The sequence below is a fragment of the Oncorhynchus nerka genome, linkage group LG25, assembly GCF_034236695.1.
Source record: "Oncorhynchus nerka isolate Pitt River linkage group LG25, Oner_Uvic_2.0, whole genome shotgun sequence".
In the NCBI taxonomy this organism is placed as follows: Eukaryota; Metazoa; Chordata; class Actinopteri; order Salmoniformes; family Salmonidae; genus Oncorhynchus; species Oncorhynchus nerka.
The window spans coordinates 52,266,532-52,289,824 of NC_088420.1; the positions used below are offsets into that span (position 1 = coordinate 52,266,532).

Below are 23,293 nucleotides of genomic sequence, written 5' to 3' on the forward strand. Positions count from 1 at the left end.
TTTCAAATTTGACGTTTGCAACAACTTCAAAATGCTATGTTTGAGAAACATGGATGAACGTGTCATGGCGGACTGAACACGGCGGTGCAGAATGCCTCAAGATAAAAACATAATATTCAATATCTGTACGTTTGACTAAATATTAGCACTTCACTCCACAAACTCGTGGGCAATAACCTTCAATATGAATCAAATCAAATCCAATTTATTTATATAGCCCTTCGTACATCAGCTGATATCTCAAAGAAACCCAGCCTTAAACCCCAAACAGCAAGCAATGCAGGTGTAGAAGCACGGTGGCTAGGAAAAACTCACTAGAAAGGCCAAAACCTAGGAATAAACCTAGAGAGGAACCAGCCTGAGGGTGGCCAGTCCTCTTCTGGCTGTGCCGGGCTGAGATTATAACAGAACATGGCCAAGATGTTCAAATGTTCATAAATGACCAGCATGGTCAAATAATAATAATCACAGTAGTTGTCGAGGGTGCAGCAAGTCAGCACCTCAGGAGTAAATGTCAGTTGGCTTTTCATAGCCGATCATTAAGAGTATCTCTACCACTCCTGCTGTCTCTAGAGAGTTGAAAAAAGTAGGTCTGGGACAGGTAGCACGTCCGGTAAACAGGTCAGGATTCCATAGCCACAGGCAGAACAGTTGAAACTGGAGCAGCAGCACAGCCAGGTGGACTGGGGACAGAAAAGAGTCATCGTGCCAGGTAGTCCTGAGGCATGGTCCTAAGGCTCAGGTCCTCCGAGAGAGAAAGAAAGAGAGAAAGAGAGAATTAGAGAGAGCATACTTAAATTCACACAGGACACCGGATAAGACAGGAGAAGTACTCCAGATATAACAAACTGACCCTAGCCCCCCGACACAAACTACTGCAGCATAAATACTGGAGGCTGAGACAGGAGGGGTCAGGAGACACTGTGGCCCCATCCGATGATACCCCCGGACAGGGCCAAACAGGAAGGATATACAACACAAAATAAATCAATGCAATTTAAACGGACGTTGAAGAACTTAAAAAGGAGAACATGTTTCTGAGAGAAGCCTTACTTGAAATACAGTCGAGATCAATGAGAGAAAATATGGTACTTACTGGTATTAAAGAAAATAGGGAATATCCTGAAAGTGTGGTGAAAGAATTCTTTCTAACAGCACTACATATCCCATGCGATACCGTCAACAAATTCAAACTCAAACGTGTACAAAATAAAACGATATGAGCACCCAATCATTGCCAAAATTTGCATCCTTTAAATATAAAATAATGGTTAAAAGCCTGGGTAAAAGACTCACTGGCACAAAAATAGGCATAAATGATCAGCTCCTATTGGAAATTGCAGAAATTCTGTACCCAATCTTCAAGGTGAATAGATTTAAAGGGAAATGTGTGGGCTCCCCTCTTCGACAAAACTGTATATTGATAACCAATTGTTCCGATACACCAAGACTACTCCATGGCTATTCTAAATATTATAATGTTCCCATAAAGGTAACCTCCCATCCGCTCTGTAACCCGGCTGGAAGCAACGCCGTCACCCCGGTTTCCTGGGAACCCCGCTTACCTCCCCCGGAGCGCTATGATGGAAATTCCAGAACCTGCCTGACCTTTCTCTCCCAGTGCTCAATCATTTTGAGCTGCAGCCTTCTTTGTTCCCCTCGGACCACTCAAAGATAACACACATTATTACGCTGATGTCCGGGAGGGCACTCGCCTGGGCCTCGGTGGTGTGGGAGCAACAAACCGCCGTCTGCCTCAGTCTGGAGTTATTCATGGAGGAGGTGAGAAAGGTTTTCAATGCTCGGGTGTCCGGGAGAGGGGCTGCCTGGAAGTTACTCCAGCTTCGGCAGGACCCCCTCAGTGTGGCAGACTATGCGGTAGAGTTCCGCAAGCTAGCAGCGGAGGGTACCTAGAACCTGGAAGCGCTGTTCGACACGTTCCTGCACGGATTATCGGAGGAGGTAAAAGATGAGCTGGCAGCCCGAGTACTACCGACGGATCTTGACTCACTCATCGCTTTAACCATCCGGATCGATAGTCGGCTACGGGAAAGTAGGAGGGAGAAGAGGTCCGATTGCAGTCCCAATCGCTCACTCAGGGATCCCACCTGGCATCTGATGAACTCTGGAAGTCCCCGGCGTCTACGTCCCAGAGAGGAACCGAGCTTACCCGAGTCCCTCCAAGAGCCTCTGGAGACTGCCGATTCTCCTCTTCCCAAGCCGATGCAGCCCGGCAGGGTTAGGCTGTCTCCAGCCGAACGAGTATGCAGACTTGAGACCCAGAGTTGTCTTTATTGCGGTACTGCCGGTCATGCGCCACCTCTGGATTACCAACCTCTGCCTGACCTGACCCTGAGCCTGCCTGCCATCCTATACCTTGGCCTCTACCCTGGATTATCGACCCCTGCCTGCCTTGACCTGTCGTTTGCCTGCAGTCTTACCTTGGTACCTGATAAATCTATACGGTCCAAACAATAATTGTCTATGCTTCTTTGAAAATATATATAATTTATCAAACCTACAAGCAATACAAGACTATTATTATGGTGGACAATTTAAGAACGGTTTTAGATATCTCAATGGACCGTAAAGGAAATCAAACTACAAACTGTCACCCTCATGCACTTCAGGAAATCACAAATATCGTGGATATATAAGAACTAGTGGATACATGGAGGGTTAAATATCCAGCCATAGTAAGGTATTCATGGTGGAGGCTCAATCAAGCTAGTCGTCTTAACTACTTTAGACAGAATGTGGTCGGATAATTAAATAATTGGCATATTGTATATATTAGTCTTACAGGATATTTGACACTAAATCAAAGCCTATTGGATGATAACTTTAACGAGGAGAGAAACATTTCTAATGGACTTTTTTCCGATATAACATATGTACAGCAGATCCCCCTTATTGTATGGGACACTTTTAAATGTGCCTTTAGAGGCCATGCAATTCAATACTCATCTTTAAAACATAAGCAATTTAGGTCAAATGAGTCCATATTAACAATGGAAAGAGAAGGACTAACCGTACAGATAGATATCAATAAACAAATGTATCATAGAGGCTCAGAATAAATTAAGGGAAAAACTCAAAGAAACGGAGGAACTTATTCAAGAAACATCAAGTGTAATAATGTATATTATAAAAGTAGAGAGGAAAGCACTTTAAGTTTTCATTTCAGTCTCCTCCATCTCCACAAACCAAAGTTAATTGTATGCATTTATTTCTATTAATAATGTATAAGTAACAGCTGAACAGAAAGACTAATGTGTAGACCAAATTACAGAGAAGGAACATCTTGATGCAATTAAAGCCTTTAAGTCAGAGAAAACTCCAGGGCTGGATGGCATACCAGTTGAGGTATAACAAACCTTTTTTGATATACTCAGAGGACCGTTAGGGGAAAGGGGGATATCTAGTCAGTTGTACAACCGAATGCCTTCAACTGAAATATGTCTTCCGCTTTTAAACAAGTTTTAATGACTCCAATGGATTTAATGGAGTCATTAAAACTTGTTTTTCAACCACTCCACAAATTTCTTGATAACAAACTATAGTTTTGGCAAGTCGGTTAGACATCTACTTTGTGCATGACACAAGGAATTTTTCCAACAATTGTTTACAGACAGATTATTTCACTTATAATTCACTGTATCACAATTCCAGTGGGTCAAACGTTTACATACACTAAGTTGACTGTGTCTTTAAACAGCTCGGAAAATTCCAGAAAATGATGTCATGGCTTCAGAAGCTTCCGATCATCATTTGAGTCAATTGGAGGTGTACCTGTGGATGTATTTCAATGAGTACCTACAAACTCAGTGCCTATTTGCTTGACATCAGGGGGAAAATCCAAATGAATCAGCCAAGACCTCCACCAGTCTGGTTGATCCTTGGGAGCAATTTCCAAACGCCTGAAGGTACCACATTCATCTACACAAACAATAGTATGGAAGTATAAACACCATAGGACCACGCAGCCGTTGTACTGCTCAGGAAGGAGATGCGTTCTGTCTCCTAGATATGAACGTACTCTGGTGCAAATCAATCCCAGAACAACAGCAAAGGACCTTGTGAAGATGCTGGAGAAAACAGGTACAAAAGTATCTATAGCGACATAACCTGAACGGCCACTCAGCAAGGAAGAAGCCACCGCTCCAAAACCGCCATAAAAAAGCCAGACTACAGTTTGCAACTGCACATGGGGACAAAGATCATACGTTTTGGAGTAATGTCCTCTGGTCTGAATGAAAAAAAAGAAAGAACTGTTTGGCCATAACGACCATTGTTATGTTTGGAGGAAAAAGGGGAACGCTTGCAAGCCGAAGAACACCATCCCAACCGTGAAGCACGGAGGTGGCAGCATCATGTTGTGGGGGTGCTTTGCCACAGGAGGGACTGGTGCAATTCACAAAATAGATGGCGTCATGAGGCGGAAAATTAATCTGGACATATTGAAGACATCAGTCAGGAGGTTAAAGCTTGGTCTCAAATTGGTTTCCCAAATGGACAATGACCCCAAGCATGCTTCCAAAATTGTGGCAAAATGGCTTAAGGACAACAAATCAAGGTATTGGAGTGGCCACCACAAAGCCCTGACCTCAACCCTATAGAACATTTGTTGGCAGAAGTAAAAAGCATGTGCGAGCAAGGAGGCCTACAAACCTGACTCAGTTACACTAGCTCTGTCAGGAGGAATGGGCCAAAATTCACTCAATTTATTATGGGAAGCTTGTGGAAGGCTACCCGAAACGTTTGACCCAAGTTAAACAATTTAAAGGCAATGCTACCAAATACTAATTGAGTGTATGTAAACTTCTGACCAACTGGGAATGTGATTAAAGAAATCACTCTACTATTATTCTGACATTTCACACTCTTAAAATAAAGTGGTGATCCTAACTGACCTAAAACAGGGAACTTTTGCTAGGATTAAATGTCAGGAATTGTGAAAAAGTTTAAATGTTTGGATTTGAACCAGTATCTGTGCGTTGGTGCCTAGAAAGCTCAGACTGAAACTCCCATTCACCAGCTCTGCAATTCTTACAATGTCAAAATACGAGCAACTATCTTCATGTACTTCCTTTACGGCAGGTATGTACTTCCCAAAAAGGTCTAAATAAAAATTTACAAAGAAAATACCACTTCGGCACCTTATAAATGCTTGAAGAACTGATGAATGGGAGTTTGAATCAGAGCTTTCTGTGCGTTATAGAGATCTCTAATGCACATGTGCTGGTTCAGATTGGATTATGGGTTTACTAACGAGTTAGTTCTAGTAGCTATGTTGACTATGACGTTAGCTAATATGATGACATTGATGTAGGCTGTATGTAACGGTTAACCGTTTTGGTACGAAAGTTTGCCTTGGAGAGTTTTTCACCTGGTCACACAGACAGCTGTTATGTTGTGCACTGAAGTCCACAAGCAAAGGGAAAATGTGAGATGAGGAGAGCAAGTAGATGTGATGATTCTGTTTGTATGGCTGCTATGAAGGGGAACAGTGTGTGCGGGGGATTGGGGGTGTATTCATTCCGCCGATTCTGTTGCAAGACGTTTCTTAAAACGGAAGCAAACGAAACGAAACTAAACCGGGATGGACCTACCTAAATTAGTCGAATAGTAACGGCGGTATTGGACGTATCTGACCGTCTGTCACCCTGATTATTCCGATTTGTCTCTCGACCTGTATGTTATAAACATACATAATAAATAGTACTGTATCATTTGAATTATTTTCGTCAATAAGATTCCTGCTACGTAAACTTAACTTTCTGAACATTCGAGACGTGTAGTCCACTTGTCATTCCAATCTCCTTTGCATTAGCGTAGCCTCTTCTGTAGCCTGTCAACTATGTGTCTGTCTATCCCTGTTCTCTCCTCTCTGCACAGACCATACAAACGCTCCACACCGCGTGGCCGCGGCCACTCTAATCTGGTGGTCCCAGCGCGCACGACCCACGTGGAGTTCCAGGTCTCCGGTAGCCTCTGGAACTGCCGATCTGCGGCCAACAAGGCAGAGTTCATCTCAGCCTATGCCTCCCTCCAGTCCCTCGACTTCTTGGCACTGACGGAAACATGGATCACCACAGATAACACTGCTACTCCTACTGCTCTCTTCGTCCGCCCACGTGTTCTCGCACACCCCGAGAGCTTCTGGTCAGCGGGGTGGTGGCACCGGGATCCTCATCTCTCCCAAGTGGTCATTCTCTCTTTCTCCCCTTACCCATCTGTCTATCGCCTCCTTTGAATTCCATGCTGTCACAGTTACCAGCCCTTTCAAGCTTAACATCCTTATCATTTATCGCCCTCCAGGTTCCTCGGAGAGTTCATCAATGAGCTTGATGCCTTGATAAGCTCCTTTCCTGAGGACGGCTCACCTCTCACAGTTCTGGGCGACTTTAACCTCCCCACGTCTACCTTTGACTCATTCCTCTCTGCCTCCTTCTTTCCACTCCTCTCCTCTTTTGACCTCACCCTCTCACCTTCCCCTCTACTCACAAGGCAGGCAATACGCTCGACCTCATCTTTACTAGATGCTGTTCTTCCACTAACCTCACTGCAACTCCTCCAAGTCTCCGACCACTACCTTGTATCCTTTTCCCTCTCGCTCTCATCCAACACTTCCCACACTGCCCCTACTCGGATGGTATCGCGCCGTCCCAATCTTCGCTCTCTCTCCCCCGCTACTCTCTCCTCTTCCATCCTATCATCTCTTCCCTCTGCTCAAACCTTCTCCAACCTATCTCCTGATTCTGCCTCCTCAACCCTCCTCTCCTCCCTTTCTGCATCCCTTGATTCTCTATGTCCCCTATCCTCCAGGCCGGCTCGGTCCTCCCCTCCTGCCCGTGGCTCGACGACTCATTGCGAGCTCACAGAACAGGGCTCCGGGCAGCCGAGCGGAAATGGAGGAAAACTCGCCTCCTGCGGACCTGGCATCCTTTCACTCCCTCCTCTCTACATTTTCCTCTTCTGTCTCTGCTGCTAAAGCCACTTTCTACCACTCTAAATTCCAAGCATCTGCCTCTAACCCTAGGAAGCTCTTTGCCACCTTCTCCTCCCTCCTGAATCCTCCTCCCCTCCCCCCTCCTCCCTCTCTGCAGATGACTTCGTCAACCATTTTGAAAAGAAGGTCGACGACATCCGATCCTCGTTTGCTAAGTCAAACGACACCGCTGGTTCTGCTCACACTGCCCTACCCTGTGCTCTGACCTCTTTCTCCCTCTCTCTCCAGATGAAATCTCGCGTCTTGTGACGGCCGGCCGCCCAACAACCTGCCCGCTTGACCCTATTCCCTCTCTCTCTTCTCCAGACCATTTCCGGAGACCTTCTCCCTTACCTCACCTCGCTCATCAACTCATCCCTGACCGCTGGCTACGTCCCTTCTGTCTTCAAGAGAGCGAGAGTTGCACCCCTTCTGAAAAACCTACACTCGATCCCTCCGATGTCAACAACTACAGACCAGTATCCCTTCTTTCTTTTCTCTCCAAAACTCTTGAACGTGCCGTCCTTGGCCAGCTCTCCCGCTATCTCTCTCAGAATGACCTTCTTGATCCAAATCAGTCAGGTTTCAAGACTAGTCATTCAACTGAGACTGTTCTTCTCTGTATCACGGAGGCCCTCCGCACTGCTAAAGCTAACTCTCTCTCCTCTGCTCTCATCCTTCTAGACCTATCGGCTGCCTTCGATACTGTGAACCATCAGATCCTCCTCTCCACCCTCTCCGAGTTGGGCATCTCTCGGCGCGGCCCACGCTTGGATTGCGTCCTACCTGACAGGTCGCTCCTACCAGGTGGCGTGGCGAGAATCTGTCTCCTCACCACGCGCCTCACCACTGGCGTCCCCCAGGGCTCTGTTCTAGGCCCTCTCCTATTCTCGCTATACACCAAGTCACTTGGCTCTGTCATAACCTCACATGGTCTCTCCTATCATTGCTATGCAGACGACACACAATTAATCTTCTCCTTTCCCCTTCTGATGACCAGGTGGCGAATCGCATCTCTGCATGTCTGGCAGACATATCAGTGTGGATGACGGATCACCACCTCAAGCTGAACCTCGGCAAGACGGAGCTGCTCTTCCTCCCGGGGAAGGACTGCCCATTCCATGATCTCGCCATCACGGTTGACAACTCCATTGTGTCCTCCTCCCAGAGCGCTAAGAACCTTGGCGTGATCCTGACAACACCCTGTCGTTCTCAACTAACATCAAGGCGGTGGCCCGTTCTTGTAGGTTCATGCTCTACAACATCCGCAGAGTACGACCCTGCCTCACACAGGAAGCAGCGCAGGTCCTAATCCAGGCACTTGTCATCTCCCGTCTGGATTACTGCAATTCGCTGTTGGCTGGGCTCCCTGCCTGTGCCATTAAACCCCTACAACTCATCCAGAACGCCGCAGCCCGTCTGGTGTTCAACCTTCCCAAGTTCTCTCACGTCACCCCGCTCCTCCGCTCTCTCCACTGGCTTCCAGTTGAAGCTCGCATCCGCTACAAGACCATGGTGCTTGCCTACGGAGCTGTGAGGGGAACGGCACCTCAGTACCTCCAGGCTCTGATCAGGCCCTACACCCAAACAAGGGCACTGCGTTCATCCACCTCTGGCCTGCTCGCCTCCCTACCACTGAGGAAGTACAGTTCCTGCGCAGCCCAGTCAAAACTGTTCGCTGCTCTGGCCCCCCAATGGTGGAACAAACTCCCTCACGACGCCAGGACAGCGGAGTCAATCACCACCTTCCGGAGACACCTGAAACCCCACCTCTTTCAGGAATACCTAGGATAGGATAAAGTAATCCTTCTCACCCCCCTTAAAATATTTAGATGCACTATTGTAAAGTGGCTGTTCCACTGGATGTCTTAAGGTGAACGCACCAATTTGTAAGTCGCTCTGGATAAGAGCGTCTGCTAAATGACTTAAATGTCATGTAAATGTAAAATGTAAATAAACTTTAATGAGTAGGCTAGGTTTTAGCAATCTCATGATGGGTTGCTACAGCCTAAACCTATCTATGTTATATTGAGCTGGGTTAATGGAATATTAATGACAGTCATCCAATATGCTGTAATAAAAAATGTCCATCCTCACGAAACAAAAAGCGTCCTCCCTAATCTTAAACGGCACTGACTGCCGCTGACATCATAAACCATAGAGATAAAACTGTGGGTTCTATATCTCTATGATATATTAACTGACCCTCCACCGTACCTCATTAGACAGTTTAACATAAGCAGAGCATGTTGTGTGGAATCCACTGAGGTGATGTATGATAGACAGGCAGCTTTTTTCCCACTGACAGGTGCTGCTGTCAGCAGGGGTAGGATTAGTTAGAGACGCCCCACAGACACAGACATGAAGTGCATGCTTTGTCAGTGTTGTAAAGTACTTAAATAAAAATACTTTAAAGTACTGCGTAAGTAGTACTTTAAGGGGTATCTGTACTTCACAAATTATATTTTTGACAGCTTTTACATTTACTTCTCTACATTCCTAAAGAAAATAATGTACTTTTTAATCCATAATGGTCCAATTCACAAATTTAAGAGAACATCCCTGGTCATCCCTACAGCCAATGATATGGCAGACTCACTAAACACAAATGCTTCCTTTGTAAATCATTTTTGAGTGTGACCCTGGACCCCCCCTTCCTTCTCGTTTTCAATTTTACAGGATTTATAAAAGTTTACTTTTGCAGTATATTATTGCAATTACATTTATTTTGATACTCAAGTATATTTAAAACCAAATACTTTTAGACGTATTACTCAAGTAGTATTTTACTGAATAACTTTCACTTTTACTTGAGTCATTTTCTATCAAGGTATCTTTACTTTTACTCAAGTATGACAATTGGGTACTTTTTCCACCACTGTGTTTTGTTACAACGCCAGCCAGGTCTCAAAAACACAGTGGGAACTGGTATAAGTGAATTTGTCCACAGGATACAGGGCCCCCTACTGGCCTACGATAGAGACACTCCCAGATGCAATGGTAAGGTGTGGTCAGCATATCCTAGCCTATGACTCCTAGGCTTTCTATCTTCTCTATCCTGGATTCTATATAAACCATGTGAGGAATCTGGATGCCATATAATGTGAGAGCCCGGGTCACACACCGAAACTAACTGGCTCCATCTGGACATCGGCCTGAGCCAAACCCTGGAACCAAACTTCTAAAGATAGGGTGGGGGATAGAGAGGAAAGAGGGAGGGTAGAAAAAGAGGGAGGGTAGAAAAAGAGAGGGAGAGAAAATGAGAAAGTAATTGGGAGTAAATATAGAAATGTACTAATGGTCTCAAGTCATAATACTGATGTCCACTAACCATATTGTGCACAAACCATCTTGTTATTGTGATGTAAAGTGGTGCGAAATGGGTATTCTTTGGGTGGGGGAACTACTTAAAAACAGTTTATCATGATTATCTTTAACGACAACCTATTCAACTGTCTGCCACTATTTCATCTATCACTTTTTAAGGGGCTGCCTCACTTCCATACCCCACCTAAGTCCCCCACCCTTAGGTGTACAGGTTGCATTACATAGGATGGTCTGTCACACTATTCTCTATGATTTTGTTTCATTTTTCGAACCCTGATGTTTTTTTACTACCTGCGGCACCCATTTTAGGGGAACACTTTGCCCACATCATGATGACTTGCATTTGAGCACAAAGCCAGAGGTCAAAGGCTAGCTTTAAACAGAGTACAGTACAGTAACGTTAAATCATACACTGACAGAGAGGTCACAGATATCCCGACCTCAGCATATGACAACCATTGAAGATATTCACGTACCGTAGATAATCATTCCATGCCTCTTCCTTCCATAAAAACATTCCTAAAAAGTGTCTCTTCTATCCGTCCCTCCCCCCTCCCATCCACTGTCCATCTCGCTCTTTCTCCACCTCTCTCTCGTTCCAGGGTGAAGGAATGCGTGTGGGGAGTGTTATGTGTTCCAGAGATGACTGCTGCTGCTTCTCCTCACGTAGTATCAGTGTTTAGACCTTCACATACCTCTGGCTTTGACTTGGCACAGCTGGACCAGACCCCAATCTACCCTGCATGTTATAGTGCCTACATTGCATCCCTCTCACACAACGGAAGCTGACAAGACAACAAGTGTGGTATAAAATCACAGACCTTGTGTCCCTTAGAATTTAGTGTCATGGCCAAAGCTAGCTAAATATACTTAAAAAGTGAGTGATAATGTATTGTGGCCATACTGGTTAGTAAGAGCGTATGGACCAACACCATAGAATGTGAAAGTGTGCCCTCTGCAGGAACTGAGCCAAACTGTCCTAAAGAACTTCACATGGGATTCACTGGATTGTTTTTATACCAATGACATGGATATGCCACCAACTGCCAACTTTCCGTCAATAAGTCCTTTTCATACCCAGAAACTAAATGTTGACGGTAGTGTGGGGACATGTCACATCAATGGTATAGCAAAGAACGTGCCTCACTTTCCTATTACAGAGCACATTGAGGTATATCCCATGGTATTTCCAGTTGGTCCTCGGCTGTGGTTCATAGGCGTATGCTGATGAATAACATAGTGAATAATATCAAAGCTAGTAGAATCGAGATACAATCTTAAAAGAGACTATTATCTGGGTCTGAGCCTCTGCTTGTCGCAATGCAAGACGCAGACACGAAGGCTAGCTTAAGAGGGACATTTTTTAAATGTAATCTCCTTGGTTCTTCATGTGACGTCGACTCATAGCTAGTTTACGCAAGTCATATAGTTAATCCAGTGTGCATGGCTGGCTGTCAGATACAGTCATGTACGAGACTATGATCTATGGTGACGAGCCTGCATTCTCAGCACAATCCAGAGATGTCAAAATGGAAATATAAAGTAAATCCAACTAATGATTCCATACATGTGAAGGAGGGATCATCCATCTCTCACAAGAGGTGCAGTGCAGGCACTGTGCCATGCACCTGGCTCTCATTGTAGAGAGAACCAACGGCAAAATCAACAGATCATCTCTACATGTCAGAATGCAGGGAAATAAAAACCTCTCCTCAACCTAGGTCCTAGGAAAATACAGTACAACTGGGGGAGGGGTGGGGACATAGGCATGGAAAGCAGTACAGTGAAAAGTGCAATAGGAGCATGACATCAAAGGAAAGGGTATGATTGAAGTATAAGCCTAGTAGAGGTGAGGTTACAGTATGGGGAGGGAAGCCGCTGCGTTGCTTTGGGCCGGCTGCCACTAAAGACAATGGGGCCTGAGAGAAAATGGGGCTTCCTTGAATTGTGCACCACTTCCACTGAGTGGGTTAAACACAACAAGGCTACTCTGGGCCCTTTTTTATCCCCAGGAGAGGAGGGTCCGGTTCTGTAGCGGAGCTGCTGTTCCACCCGTGTGAAATAGAGTTTGTCACATTAGCCTGCTAGCGACACTGGGTGTGCTAGCTATGTTGACAATTGAATCGCACACAAGTGCGCTCACAAGTACACCGGTTACGTTCTAAATGGTATGTCGTTAACACCTGTGGGAGTGTTGACTTATGTCCTGTATGCCAGTATGAACCAAACAGGACTAATCATGGAAAAAATCTTTATTAGGTTGTAAGAGCGTGAGGAGAAAATATCATAAAGTGCTTTTCACTGAGCAAGAAACAAAGGAAAGCAAATGGCAAATTATTGAGAAGACAATATCATAATAGCAAAAAAAGACAGCAGGAAAGAAAGGAGGACGCAGGTCATTAGACACCACAGTAGAAAGAAAAGTACTTTCTCATTTCGTTGGTCCTTAAGAGTCGTAATTTGAAGACGTTCTGTCGATCGCATAGATATGACATCACCTGCATTCACATTTCAGTGATGTTTTCCATAAAAGTGTCACTTGTGAAAATCTGCGCTCCCCATGGGTTCTCCAGGACTGTGTTGGAGAGAATCAGTCAGCCACTTGGCATAGTCAGATACTTATCCGCCTGTAACAACAATGAAGAGCTGCTTCTAGCGGAAAAGAAACACTGCACACAAAGCATAATTTCTTGTAAGGTTATTGCTATTATACTGCTGCTTCGAGTTGGATGTCTGTAATCAGTCGTACATTCTAGAGAGAAAGCAACAGGCCGAATGATATGAGAACAACCCAAGGTAGTTATTTTGGTAGTAGACAGAGTCGTGAATCCAAAGCTGATTTACACCCTGATGAATAAGTGACTGTAAAATTTTTTTAAAGTGTGCTGAAACAAGACTTCAACAAAATGTATCTCAATAAAACTAGAGTAGTTTCATTGAGATACAGTAGAACAAAACAGTTGCATGTCAAGTGAGAAACAGACAATATTGAGGAAATTCCCAACTGTTATTCAGATGACCGGTTGCAGTCTTGAGCGGAAATAAGCAGAGTGAAAACTAAAATTAGCTCAGGACTAGGGTTCAGGACTAGGGTTGGTTGTCATCAGGAGCAGAGTTGATCTGGGCAAGAATCAGTTGCAGACTGAACCACATTGTTTGAGGTCAAGGGAAATGACCATTTTTCGCATTCTAGACCAGACTTGAATAATTTTGTCATCAGGTTGAGCTGCTCTGGGCCACATAGTCTTCTCTAGGTCATTGTCTTCTTCTTGCACTCGACAGAGCAGAAGAGCATGCCCTGTATGGCCATGAAGCGCTCTCCAATGAGACACTTAGCACAGCAGGAGCACTGGAAGCACTGGGGCTCAGCGTGCCAGTAGAACTCCCCGTAGGAGACGCGCTGGGCCTCGGGCTCCACTGGGTTCTGACAGGCTGTACATACCTGTAGAGTGAGGAGAGGATGTGTTTAAATCACACACACATATTCAACATAGACAAGAGTATGTAGCAGAGAGTTGTATCTCATGTATACAATATACATTGTACACATTTAATACAGGGTATCATATCACACACACGCAGGTATACATGCATGCACACACACAATAGCCACAGCACTGCACAACGCCCTATCCCACCTGGAGAAGAGGAATACCTATTTGAGAATGCTGTTCGTCGACAACAGCTCGACTTTCAACACCATGGTGAGCCAAAGCTTATTACTAAGTTCAAGGCCCTGGTACTGAACCCCTCCCTGTGCAACTGGGTCCTAGACCCAGAGGGTAGGCGACAACACCTAAACCACGCTGATGCTCAACACAGGGGCCCACAGAGGTGTGCGCTTAGCCCCTTCCTGTACTCCCTGTTCACCCATGACTGTGTGGCTACGCACCAACTCCATCATCAAGTTTTCCTGATCACCAACAACGTTGAGACAGCCTACAGATAGGAGTGGTGCCGGGGAAATAACCTCTCTCTCAATGTCAACAAAACAAAGGAGCTGAATGGCACAACAGGAGACAGCATAGAGAGCACAAGCCCATCCACATCGATGGTGCCGCAGTGGAGGGGTACAAACGCTTCAAGTTCCTTGGTGTTCACATCACCAAGGACCTGAAATAGTCCCACCACACCGTCACCCAAGGTGAAGAAGGGACAGCAGCACCTCTTCAACATCAGGAGGCTGAAGAAATTCAGCATAGCCCCCCAAGACCTTCACAAAATTTTACAGATGCACCATTGAGAGCATTGTGCTCGGACTGCATCCCCGCCTGGTAAGGCAACTGTACCACCCGCAACTGCATGGCTCTCAAGAGTGTGGTGCGGTCAGCCCAACGCATCACTGGGGGCACACTTCATAGGAAGGCCAAGAAGATGATCAAGGACCACTGAGCCATGGCCTGTTCCCCCTGCTACCATGTAGCAGACAGAGATAGTACAGGTGTAACCAAGCCGAGACAGAGAGACTGAAAACAGCTTCTATTTCCAGGCTATCAGACTGTTGGTCAGCCATCACTAGCTGGCCAACGGCTGGTACTCTGCCCAGCACCTCAGACACTGTCCCTAGCCAGCTACCGCCAGGCAGCTTAGAGACTGCTGCCGCATGCATATAGAGACATTGTAAACTGTTAAAGTGACAAGTATTCTGACTATTTACCCACTTTATATGCAAATACTGTATTCTAGTCATGGCTCATCCTATACAGTATAACTACTGCTGTACACCTTTTCTATTCATATACTGTCCATGCTGTCAATACACACCATATACAGTTGAATTCGGAAGTTTACATACACCTTAGTCAAATACATTTAAACTCAGTTTTTTATACAATTCCTGACATTTAATCCTAGTAAACATTCCCTGTCATAGGTCAGTTAGGATCACCACTTTGTTTAAAGACATGTCAGAATAATAGTAGAGAATTATTTATTTCAGCTTTTATTTCTTTCATCACATTCCCAGTGGGTCAAGTAGTATTTGGTAGAATTGCCTTTAATTTGTTTAACTTACCCAAAACGTTTGACCCATTCCTTCTAACAGAGCTGGTGTAACTGAGTCAGGTTTGCAGGTCTCCTTGCTGGCACACGCATTTTCATTGCTGCCCACAAATTTTCTATAGGATTGAGGTGAGGGCTTTGTGATGGCCACTCCAATACCCGGACTTTGTTGTCCTTAATCAATTTTGCCACAACTTTGGAAGTATGCTTGGGGTCATTGTCCATTTGGAAGACCCATTTGCGACCAAGCTTTAACTTCCTGCCTGACTGATGTCTTGAGATGTTGACTTGCTCGTCTCCTTCATGAGCGGTATGACGGCTGCATGGTCCCATGGTGTTGATACTTGCGTACAGTTTTTTGTACAGGTGAACATGGTACCTTCAAGCATTTGGAAATTGCTGCCAAGGATCAACCAGACTTGTGGAGGTCTACATCTTGGCTGATTTCTTTGATTTTCCCATGATATCAAACAAAGAGGTACTGAGTTTGAAGGTAGGCCTTGAAATATATCCACAGGTACATCTCCAATTGACTCAACTGATGTAAATTAGCCTATCAGAAGCTTCTACAGCCATGACATCATTTTCTGGAATTTTCCGAGCTGTTTAAGGGCACAGTCAACTTAGTGTATGTAAACTTCTGACCCACTGAAATTGTGATACAGTGAATTATAAGTAAAATAATCTGTCTGTAAACAATTGTCGGAAAAATGAATTGTGTCATGCACAAAGTAGATGTCCAAACCAACTTGCAAAAACTATAGATTGTTAACATCCTGACATGACCCTACAGCATGATAATGCCACCAGCCATACTGCTCGTTCCGTGCATGATTTCCTGCAAGACAGGCATGTAAGTGTTCTGCCATGGCCAGCGAAGAGCCCGGATCTCAATCCCATTAAGCACGTCTGGGACCTGCTGGATCGGATGGTGAGTGCTAGGGCCATTCCCCCCAGAAATGTCCGGGAACTTGCAGGTTCCTTGGTGGAAGAGTGGGGTAACATCTCACAGCAATAACTGACAAATCTGGTGCAGTCCATGAGGAAGAGATGCACTGCAGTACTTAATGCAGCTGGTGGCCACACCAGATACTGACTGTTACTTTTGATTTTGACCCCCTTTGTTCAGGGGCACATTATTCCATTTCTGTTGGTCACATGCCTGTGGAAGTTGTTCAGTTTATGTCTCAGTTGTTGAATCTTGTTATGTTCATACAAATATTTACACATGTTAAGTTTGCTGAAAATAAATGCAGTTGACTGAGGACGTTTCTTTTTTTGCACAGACAGACAGACGGACAGACAGACGGACAGACATTTTGGACACACCTACTCATTCAAAGGTTTTTCTTTATTTTTATACTATTTTCCACATTGTAGAATAATAGTGAAGACATCAAAACTATGAAATTACACATATTTTGGTTAGACGCAGAGTAGGTGAATGGATGATCTGCATGTGTGGTTCTCACAATGAAGGATAAGGTGTGATGGTGTGGGGGTGCTTTGCTGGTGATACTGTCAGTGATTTATTTAGAATTCAAGGCACACTTAACCAGCATGGCTACCACAACATTCTGCAGCGATACGCCATCCCATCTGGTTTGCAGTTAGTGGGACTATCATTTGTTTTTCAACAGGACATGACCCAAAACACACCTCCAGGCTGTGTAAGGGCTATTTGACCAAGAAAAAGAGTGATGGATTGCTACATTAGATGACCTGGCCTCCACAATCACCCGACCTCAACCCAATTGAGATGGTTTGGGATGAGTTGGACCGCAGAGTGAAGAACAAGCAGCCAACAAGTGCTCAGCATTTGTCGGAACTCCTTCAAGACTGTTGGAAAAGCATTCCTCATGAAGCTGGTTGAGAGAATGCCAAGAGTGTGCAAAGCTGTCTTCAAGGCAAAGGGTGGCTACTTTGAAGAATCTCAAATATAAAATATATTTTGATTTGGTTAACACTTTTTTGGTTATGACATGATTCCATATGTGCTATATCATAGTTTTGATGTCTTCTACAATGCAGAAAATAGTAAAAATAAAGAAAAACCCAGGAATGAGTAGGTGTGTACAAACTTTTGACTGGTACTGTATATATTTCACATATCCTGAGTATACCAACCATTAGGAACACCTTCCAGGCTTATCTCAAGGATTAAACATCCTTCTTTAACCTATCCCCCCCATTCATCTACACTGATTGAAGTGTATTTAACAATTTACACCAATAAGGGATCATAACTTTCACCCTGATTCACCTGGTTAGTCTATGTCATGGAAAGAGCATGTCTTCTTAATGTTTTGTATACTCTGTGTATATATTTATACTCTGGATTCTGACATTGCTCGTTCTGATATTTTTCTTCTCTTTGGATTATGTGTGTATTGTTATTGTATTGCTAGATATTACTACACTGTTGGAGCTAGAAACATAAGGTCTTCGCTGCATCTGCGATATTGTCTGCAAATCTGTGTGCATGATCAATAAACTTTCATTTGATTTGACACACACTCTCTCCCTCTCTGTCCTTACTACTGCGTGGCTCTTCATGTAGCAGGGCTTGCAGACAGGCTTGTTGTTCTCCATAACATAGGTCTCTCCAGCCAGAACACAGTCACAGTCGAAGCAGCAGAAGTGTTTCAGGTGCCAGTTCTGGTCCTCGGCCTGTGTGTACTCATTACTGAAGATCAGCTGTAGAGACACACACATCATGATACAGTTAATTCAACACATCGAAGAGCAATAACGAAAACCAGAGTAATAGATTAGGGGAGAGCCATTTCGTTACATTCAGCATCACTCCGTGAAGGGAAATATAATATTCTTTCAAACAAAGATATCTACATATATTTCAGGATGTTATGTATCCCTGGAAATAAATCAGAATTCATGTAAACATTTAAAGTTTTGAAAACATAGCTTTTCCAAAAAATGGAGTATGGGTTAGGTTAAGCCGCCTACACATTTCTGTACGGAATTAAATATTACCACTGCCTTTTTAAAACCATGCCAATCTTTATTTCCCAAACACAATTCAACAGAATCAAAATAGTTTGTCTTTTAATAATTTTAAGTATCTTATCACAGGCTTAACCCCTAACAAAGACTTTGTACTTTTTAAAAACACTTTTAACATAGACCAGGCCCTGTTATTACATCATATCCCAGCGATAATGCCTTACATTACACTTGTGAAGAAAACACTTCAATTTGCTCAACATGGTATTGGCTCAACCATTGGCTCAGCATACCCCATGGCCATTGGCCCAACTTACCCAAAGGTAAACATTTTGACTATATTAGCCCATACTGCTACAAGGATGCACATTCACGCTAGGTTTAGAACCACATACTGAAGTTTATAGAGACGCCAATTGATGTATAGTACAATCTTAAAATGATCTACATTGGTTTAGATACAAGGATCATGCAACCTCAAACAATACATTCATTTGACTTGGTGAAAATGTGTTTTCTTGTTTTTTTTTATACCTAACTTGCTTACCATTTTTTCCATGTGGTTTCTAACTTCACAGACTCCGTCAAACGATGACCTCTTCCTAAATATGTGGTCAAATTATGCATTTTGTGTATGGTTTCCTAGAAACAAGGGTGGCTCAACCACTTTGGTTCAATTACCCCACTCTTCCCTACAGTACATCTATTTTTGTTAGCGTTGCAGTTTTTTCCTCTCTACACACCTGAATCTACATAAAGTGTGTGAATAACAATCTTACTCTCCTGTTGATCTCTCTTCCTTTAACAACCCCGTCTTCCCCATCCCTCCTCGCCTTGTCACACCTTCCCCCTTCTCACAGTCTCCGTAGTGACATCCGAGTGCAGCTGTCCCTTCGTCCCTCACCCCTCTTCTCCCTGCCCCCCCCCACCTCTCTCTTCCCTGCCTCCCCCTCAAATCCCTCACCTCGTCACAGCCTCCACAGCGGGGCTTCTCGCTGTCTCCGTAGTGGCGTCCGCAGTAGAGCTGTCCCTTCTTCCAGAAGTAGATCATGTCCACCAGGAGCTCTGAGCAGGTGCAGCACACGAAGCAGGCCGGGTGCCACAGCTTGTCGTAGCCAGCACGCTCTGCGTACACCGCAGGCTCGCCCTGACGCATGGGCAGTTGGCACTGGTGGCACGACTGGAGGAGGGGCAGGGGGGGTAAGAGGAACAGAGGGGAGGAAGGAGAGAGTGGGACGGAAGGAGGAGCGGGAAGGAGAGGAGATAAAAAAGGAGGAAGGAGGGAAGGCGACCTTCATTAGCAATGCCCTCACAAAAACAATGGCTCTGTAGCATAGACCCATCCTATTATTTTATGCCATTATACACTTAAATCAGTCATTGTTATCATTATGCAGTTTAAGACACTGCCTGACAACGTCCATAAATCAAAATGTTCATTCAGTTTGAATAACTAATTGCATATGGGGAGAGACGGGTAAAGACAGACAGGGGTTTGCATGAGCCAAATCTCTGTTAGATGGAAAAATGGTACATTTAAACCACGATAAACAAATCACCATGCAAAAGTGTACAAAACTTTCCGGCAAAAAGTGATTGATATTTTTACTCCTGGCTCTATCTTGTGGCCTGTTGAATTTACGATCTATATCTAAAATACCAGATACGATTCTCTGCTGGGAATTAAGCCTGTCACATTCTTCCCAGTAGAAACGGTTAGCGTATATATTATGACGGGATTCTTCCATGAAGTGTTTATTGTGATTCAATGGGAGACGACTATTTTTCATGCACATTTTTTCACTTGAGAAATACTTCACCAAACATAGATGTAAAATTGGTAACTAAAACCTCCTTGGCAAAAAATGTAAAAAATAATGACAGATTTCTTGATTGATCTTAGATTCATTTGGACTATTTTGAGGAAGTGCATACCGGCTCTTTGATTTAGTCCACTCTATGTACACTCCCTCATTCCACCATCATAGATTTAAAAGCATTGGATGGGGGAAAACAATCGCAGAAATTACCCCTCATTTATCAAATGGCTCGGGGAGGGGGGGTGGGAGGTCTGGCCAAAATTTCATATGACCATAGTTTTTACATTTTTGATGGTATGACAGTATTTGACGTTTTTGAATTATAAAAGTTCTAAAAGCTTTATGTAGTTCATTTCCCTAAGGTGACTACACAGAGTACCAGTCAAAAGTTTGGACACACCTACTCATTCAAGAGGTCCTCTTTATTTATTTTTTACATTGTAGAATAATAGTGAAGACATCAAAACTATGAAATAACACATGGAATCATGTAGTAACACAAAAAAGTGTTAGACAAATAAAATAAAAAACATGTAATATTTTAGATTCTTCAAAAGAAGCCACCCTTTGCCTTGATGACAACTTTGCACTCTCAACCAGCTTCACCTGGAATGCTTTTCCAACAGTCTTGAAGGAATTCCGACATATGCTGAGCACTTGTTGGCTGCCTCTCCTTCACTCTGCGGTCCAACTCATCCCAAACCATCTCAATTGGGTTGAGTTCAGGTAATTGTGGAGGCTAGGTAATCTGATGCAGCACTCCATCACTCTTCTTCTGGTCAAATAGCCATTACACAGCCTGGAGGTGTGTTGGGTCATTGTTCTGTTGAAAAATAAATGATAGTCCCACTGAGCGCAAACCAGATGGGATGGCGTATCGCTGCAGAATGCTGTGGTAGCCATGCTGGTTAAGAGTGCCTTGAATTCTAAATAAATTACTGACAGTATCACCAGCAAAGCACCCCCACACCCCCTCCCTGCTTCACGGTGGGAACTACACATGCAGAGATGATCCGTCTGCGTTTCACAAATACACTGCATTTGGAACCAAAAGTCTCAAATTTGGAGTCATCAGACCAAATTACAGATTTGCACTGGTCTAATGTTGGAACACTGCTGCGGGGACTTGCTACCAATCAGCCACAAGAGTATTAGAGAGGTCAGGCAATGATGTTGGACGATTAGGCCTGGCTCGCAGTCAGCGTTCCAATTCATCCCAAAGGTGTTTGATGGGGTTGAGGTCAGTGCTCTGTGCAGGCCAGTCAAGTTCTTCCACACTGATTTCGACAACAAATGTTGTATGGACCTCGCTTTGTGCACAGGGCCATTGTTATGCTGAAACATGAAAGGGCCTTCCCAAATCTAGAATGTCATTGTATGCTGCTGCAGCGTTAAGATTTCCCTACACTGGAACTAAGGGGCCTAGCCCGAACCATGAAAAACAACCCCAGACAATAATTAAAACAACCAAACTTTACAGTTGGCAATATGCATTCGTGCAGGTAGCGTTCTCTTGGCATCTGTCAAACCCAGAATTGACTGCCGCATCGTGAAGCGTGATTGATCGCTCCAGAGAATGCGTTTCCGCTGCTACAAAGTCCAATGGCAGCGAGCTTTACATCACTCCAGCTGAAGCTTTGCATTGTGATCTTAGACTTGCTTGGCCATGGAAACCCATTTCATGAAGCTCCCGACGAACAGTTCTTGTGCTGACATTGCTTCCAGAGGCAGTTAGGAACTCAGTAGTGAGTGGTGCATCCAAGGTCAGACCATTTTTACTCACTTCAGCACTCGGCGATCCCGTTCTGTGAGCTTGTGTGGCCTACTACTTTGCAGCTGAGCAGTTGTTGCTCTTAGATGTTTCCACTTCTTTTTGATTTTTGCCCTAGCACTACACAGCTGATTCAAATAATCAAAGCTCGATTATGAGTTAGTTATTTGAATCAGCTGTGTAGTGCTTTGGCAAAAAGTTTGGGGAAACCCTGATCTAAACCACACAAAAGTGCTCTTGCCATTGTAGTGGAACTGTTGGCCTGGTTGCATGGCTGCCCTCCAGACGTTTTTTAGGACTGTAACGTTTGAGCCAAAACATGAATCTGCAAAACATGAATAATTCAGTCAAATGTTGTAAAAGACGTATTGTAACATAATATATCCTCTGTATTTAAAAGTCATACAAGCTAATGCATGGACTTGTATTTAAAAATATACCTTCTCAGTATTTATCTTAATCTCATGTACTATGTTTCAATAAAAATGCCTTTAAATAGCTAAATGAACCTTAAACCAGTAGTCATCTCTAACGGTAGCCGCTAAGCTAATACCGTATAGGCTTGACAGGATAGCGTTAGTGTATAGAGTTAAAACAAAAAAAATACAACTCTGTAATATATAACACTTGGATGGGGAGATGTCAGGGCCTAGACCATACAAACAAGTAGAAATCAAACTACAATATTACCTCAGAGGAGCTAAAGCTAAATCAATAAATTCAAAACAGAATATTATCTGGCGCCATTTTTTCTTATGTTATTCTATGGGCTAGCAACCACAAACCGTCATCTCTATGTCAAGATCGCTAACAGTTTTCCCTCAATTAATTTACAGATTTAAACTTTACAATTTCAACATAAAAAGGTAACTCTCACTCAGATAACCATTTTGACTAACATTTTCAGTAGACAATGTGCTTGTGTACACTACATACCTGTTTAAGAGAACACATTTTTTAAAAGAGTAGGAGAAACAGTAAAAGTTGTCACAGGCGTCTTCTTCAAGTGTTGTTGAGGGGAGTAGAGACACAAACCGCTATGCTCCCTCACCCCCTGCTGGTGGCAACAGGCAAAACAATTCCAAATGGAAATCCTTGGGAGGACTCAGCCCAAAATAATAGTGGATTACAACAATATACAGTCATTGATTACAACAATACCTAAACCACGTGTTATGAACACAATGTGATTCCATAACCTTATGGGCAGCCACAACTATAGTGAATGAAAATAAACATGCATTCTGGTTTCTGTGCGTTTTCAAAACTGGTACATCAGAAACTATAAACCTACAATAGTCTACACCATCTCAAACGAATCTCAAAATGAGATGGCAACATTTACAGTAGATACAAAGATACGACATATTAGTCACAAGGTTGACTAACACTACAGTCATTCACAATTCTCTCTCACAC

The 23,293-nt window shown here is 43.9% G+C and overlaps 1 protein-coding gene and 1 long non-coding RNA gene across 2 annotated transcripts in view; both read right to left on the reverse strand.

Moving 5' to 3' along the window:
* Positions 1–12,552: 12,552 nt before the first annotated feature.
* Positions 12,553–23,293, reverse strand: part of LOC115109665 (testin-like) — a 28,536-nt gene continuing 17,795 nt past the window's right edge. The window contains exons 5-7 of the mRNA XM_029634867.2: positions 19,248–19,463; positions 17,858–18,016; positions 12,553–13,760 (exon numbers count right to left, since the gene is read on the reverse strand). Coding sequence (XP_029490727.2) covers positions 13,569–13,760; positions 17,858–18,016; positions 19,248–19,463 — 567 coding nt within the window. The 3' untranslated portion in view covers positions 12,553–13,568. The remainder of the gene's footprint in view (positions 13,761–17,857; positions 18,017–19,247; positions 19,464–23,293) is intronic.
* On the reverse strand, positions 20,507–23,287 carry LOC135564552 (uncharacterized). Its single transcript, XR_010461138.1, has 2 exons — positions 22,811–23,287; positions 20,507–22,199 (listed from the first exon to the last, which is right to left on the reverse strand). It is a non-coding gene; the product is annotated as an uncharacterized LOC135564552 (long non-coding RNA).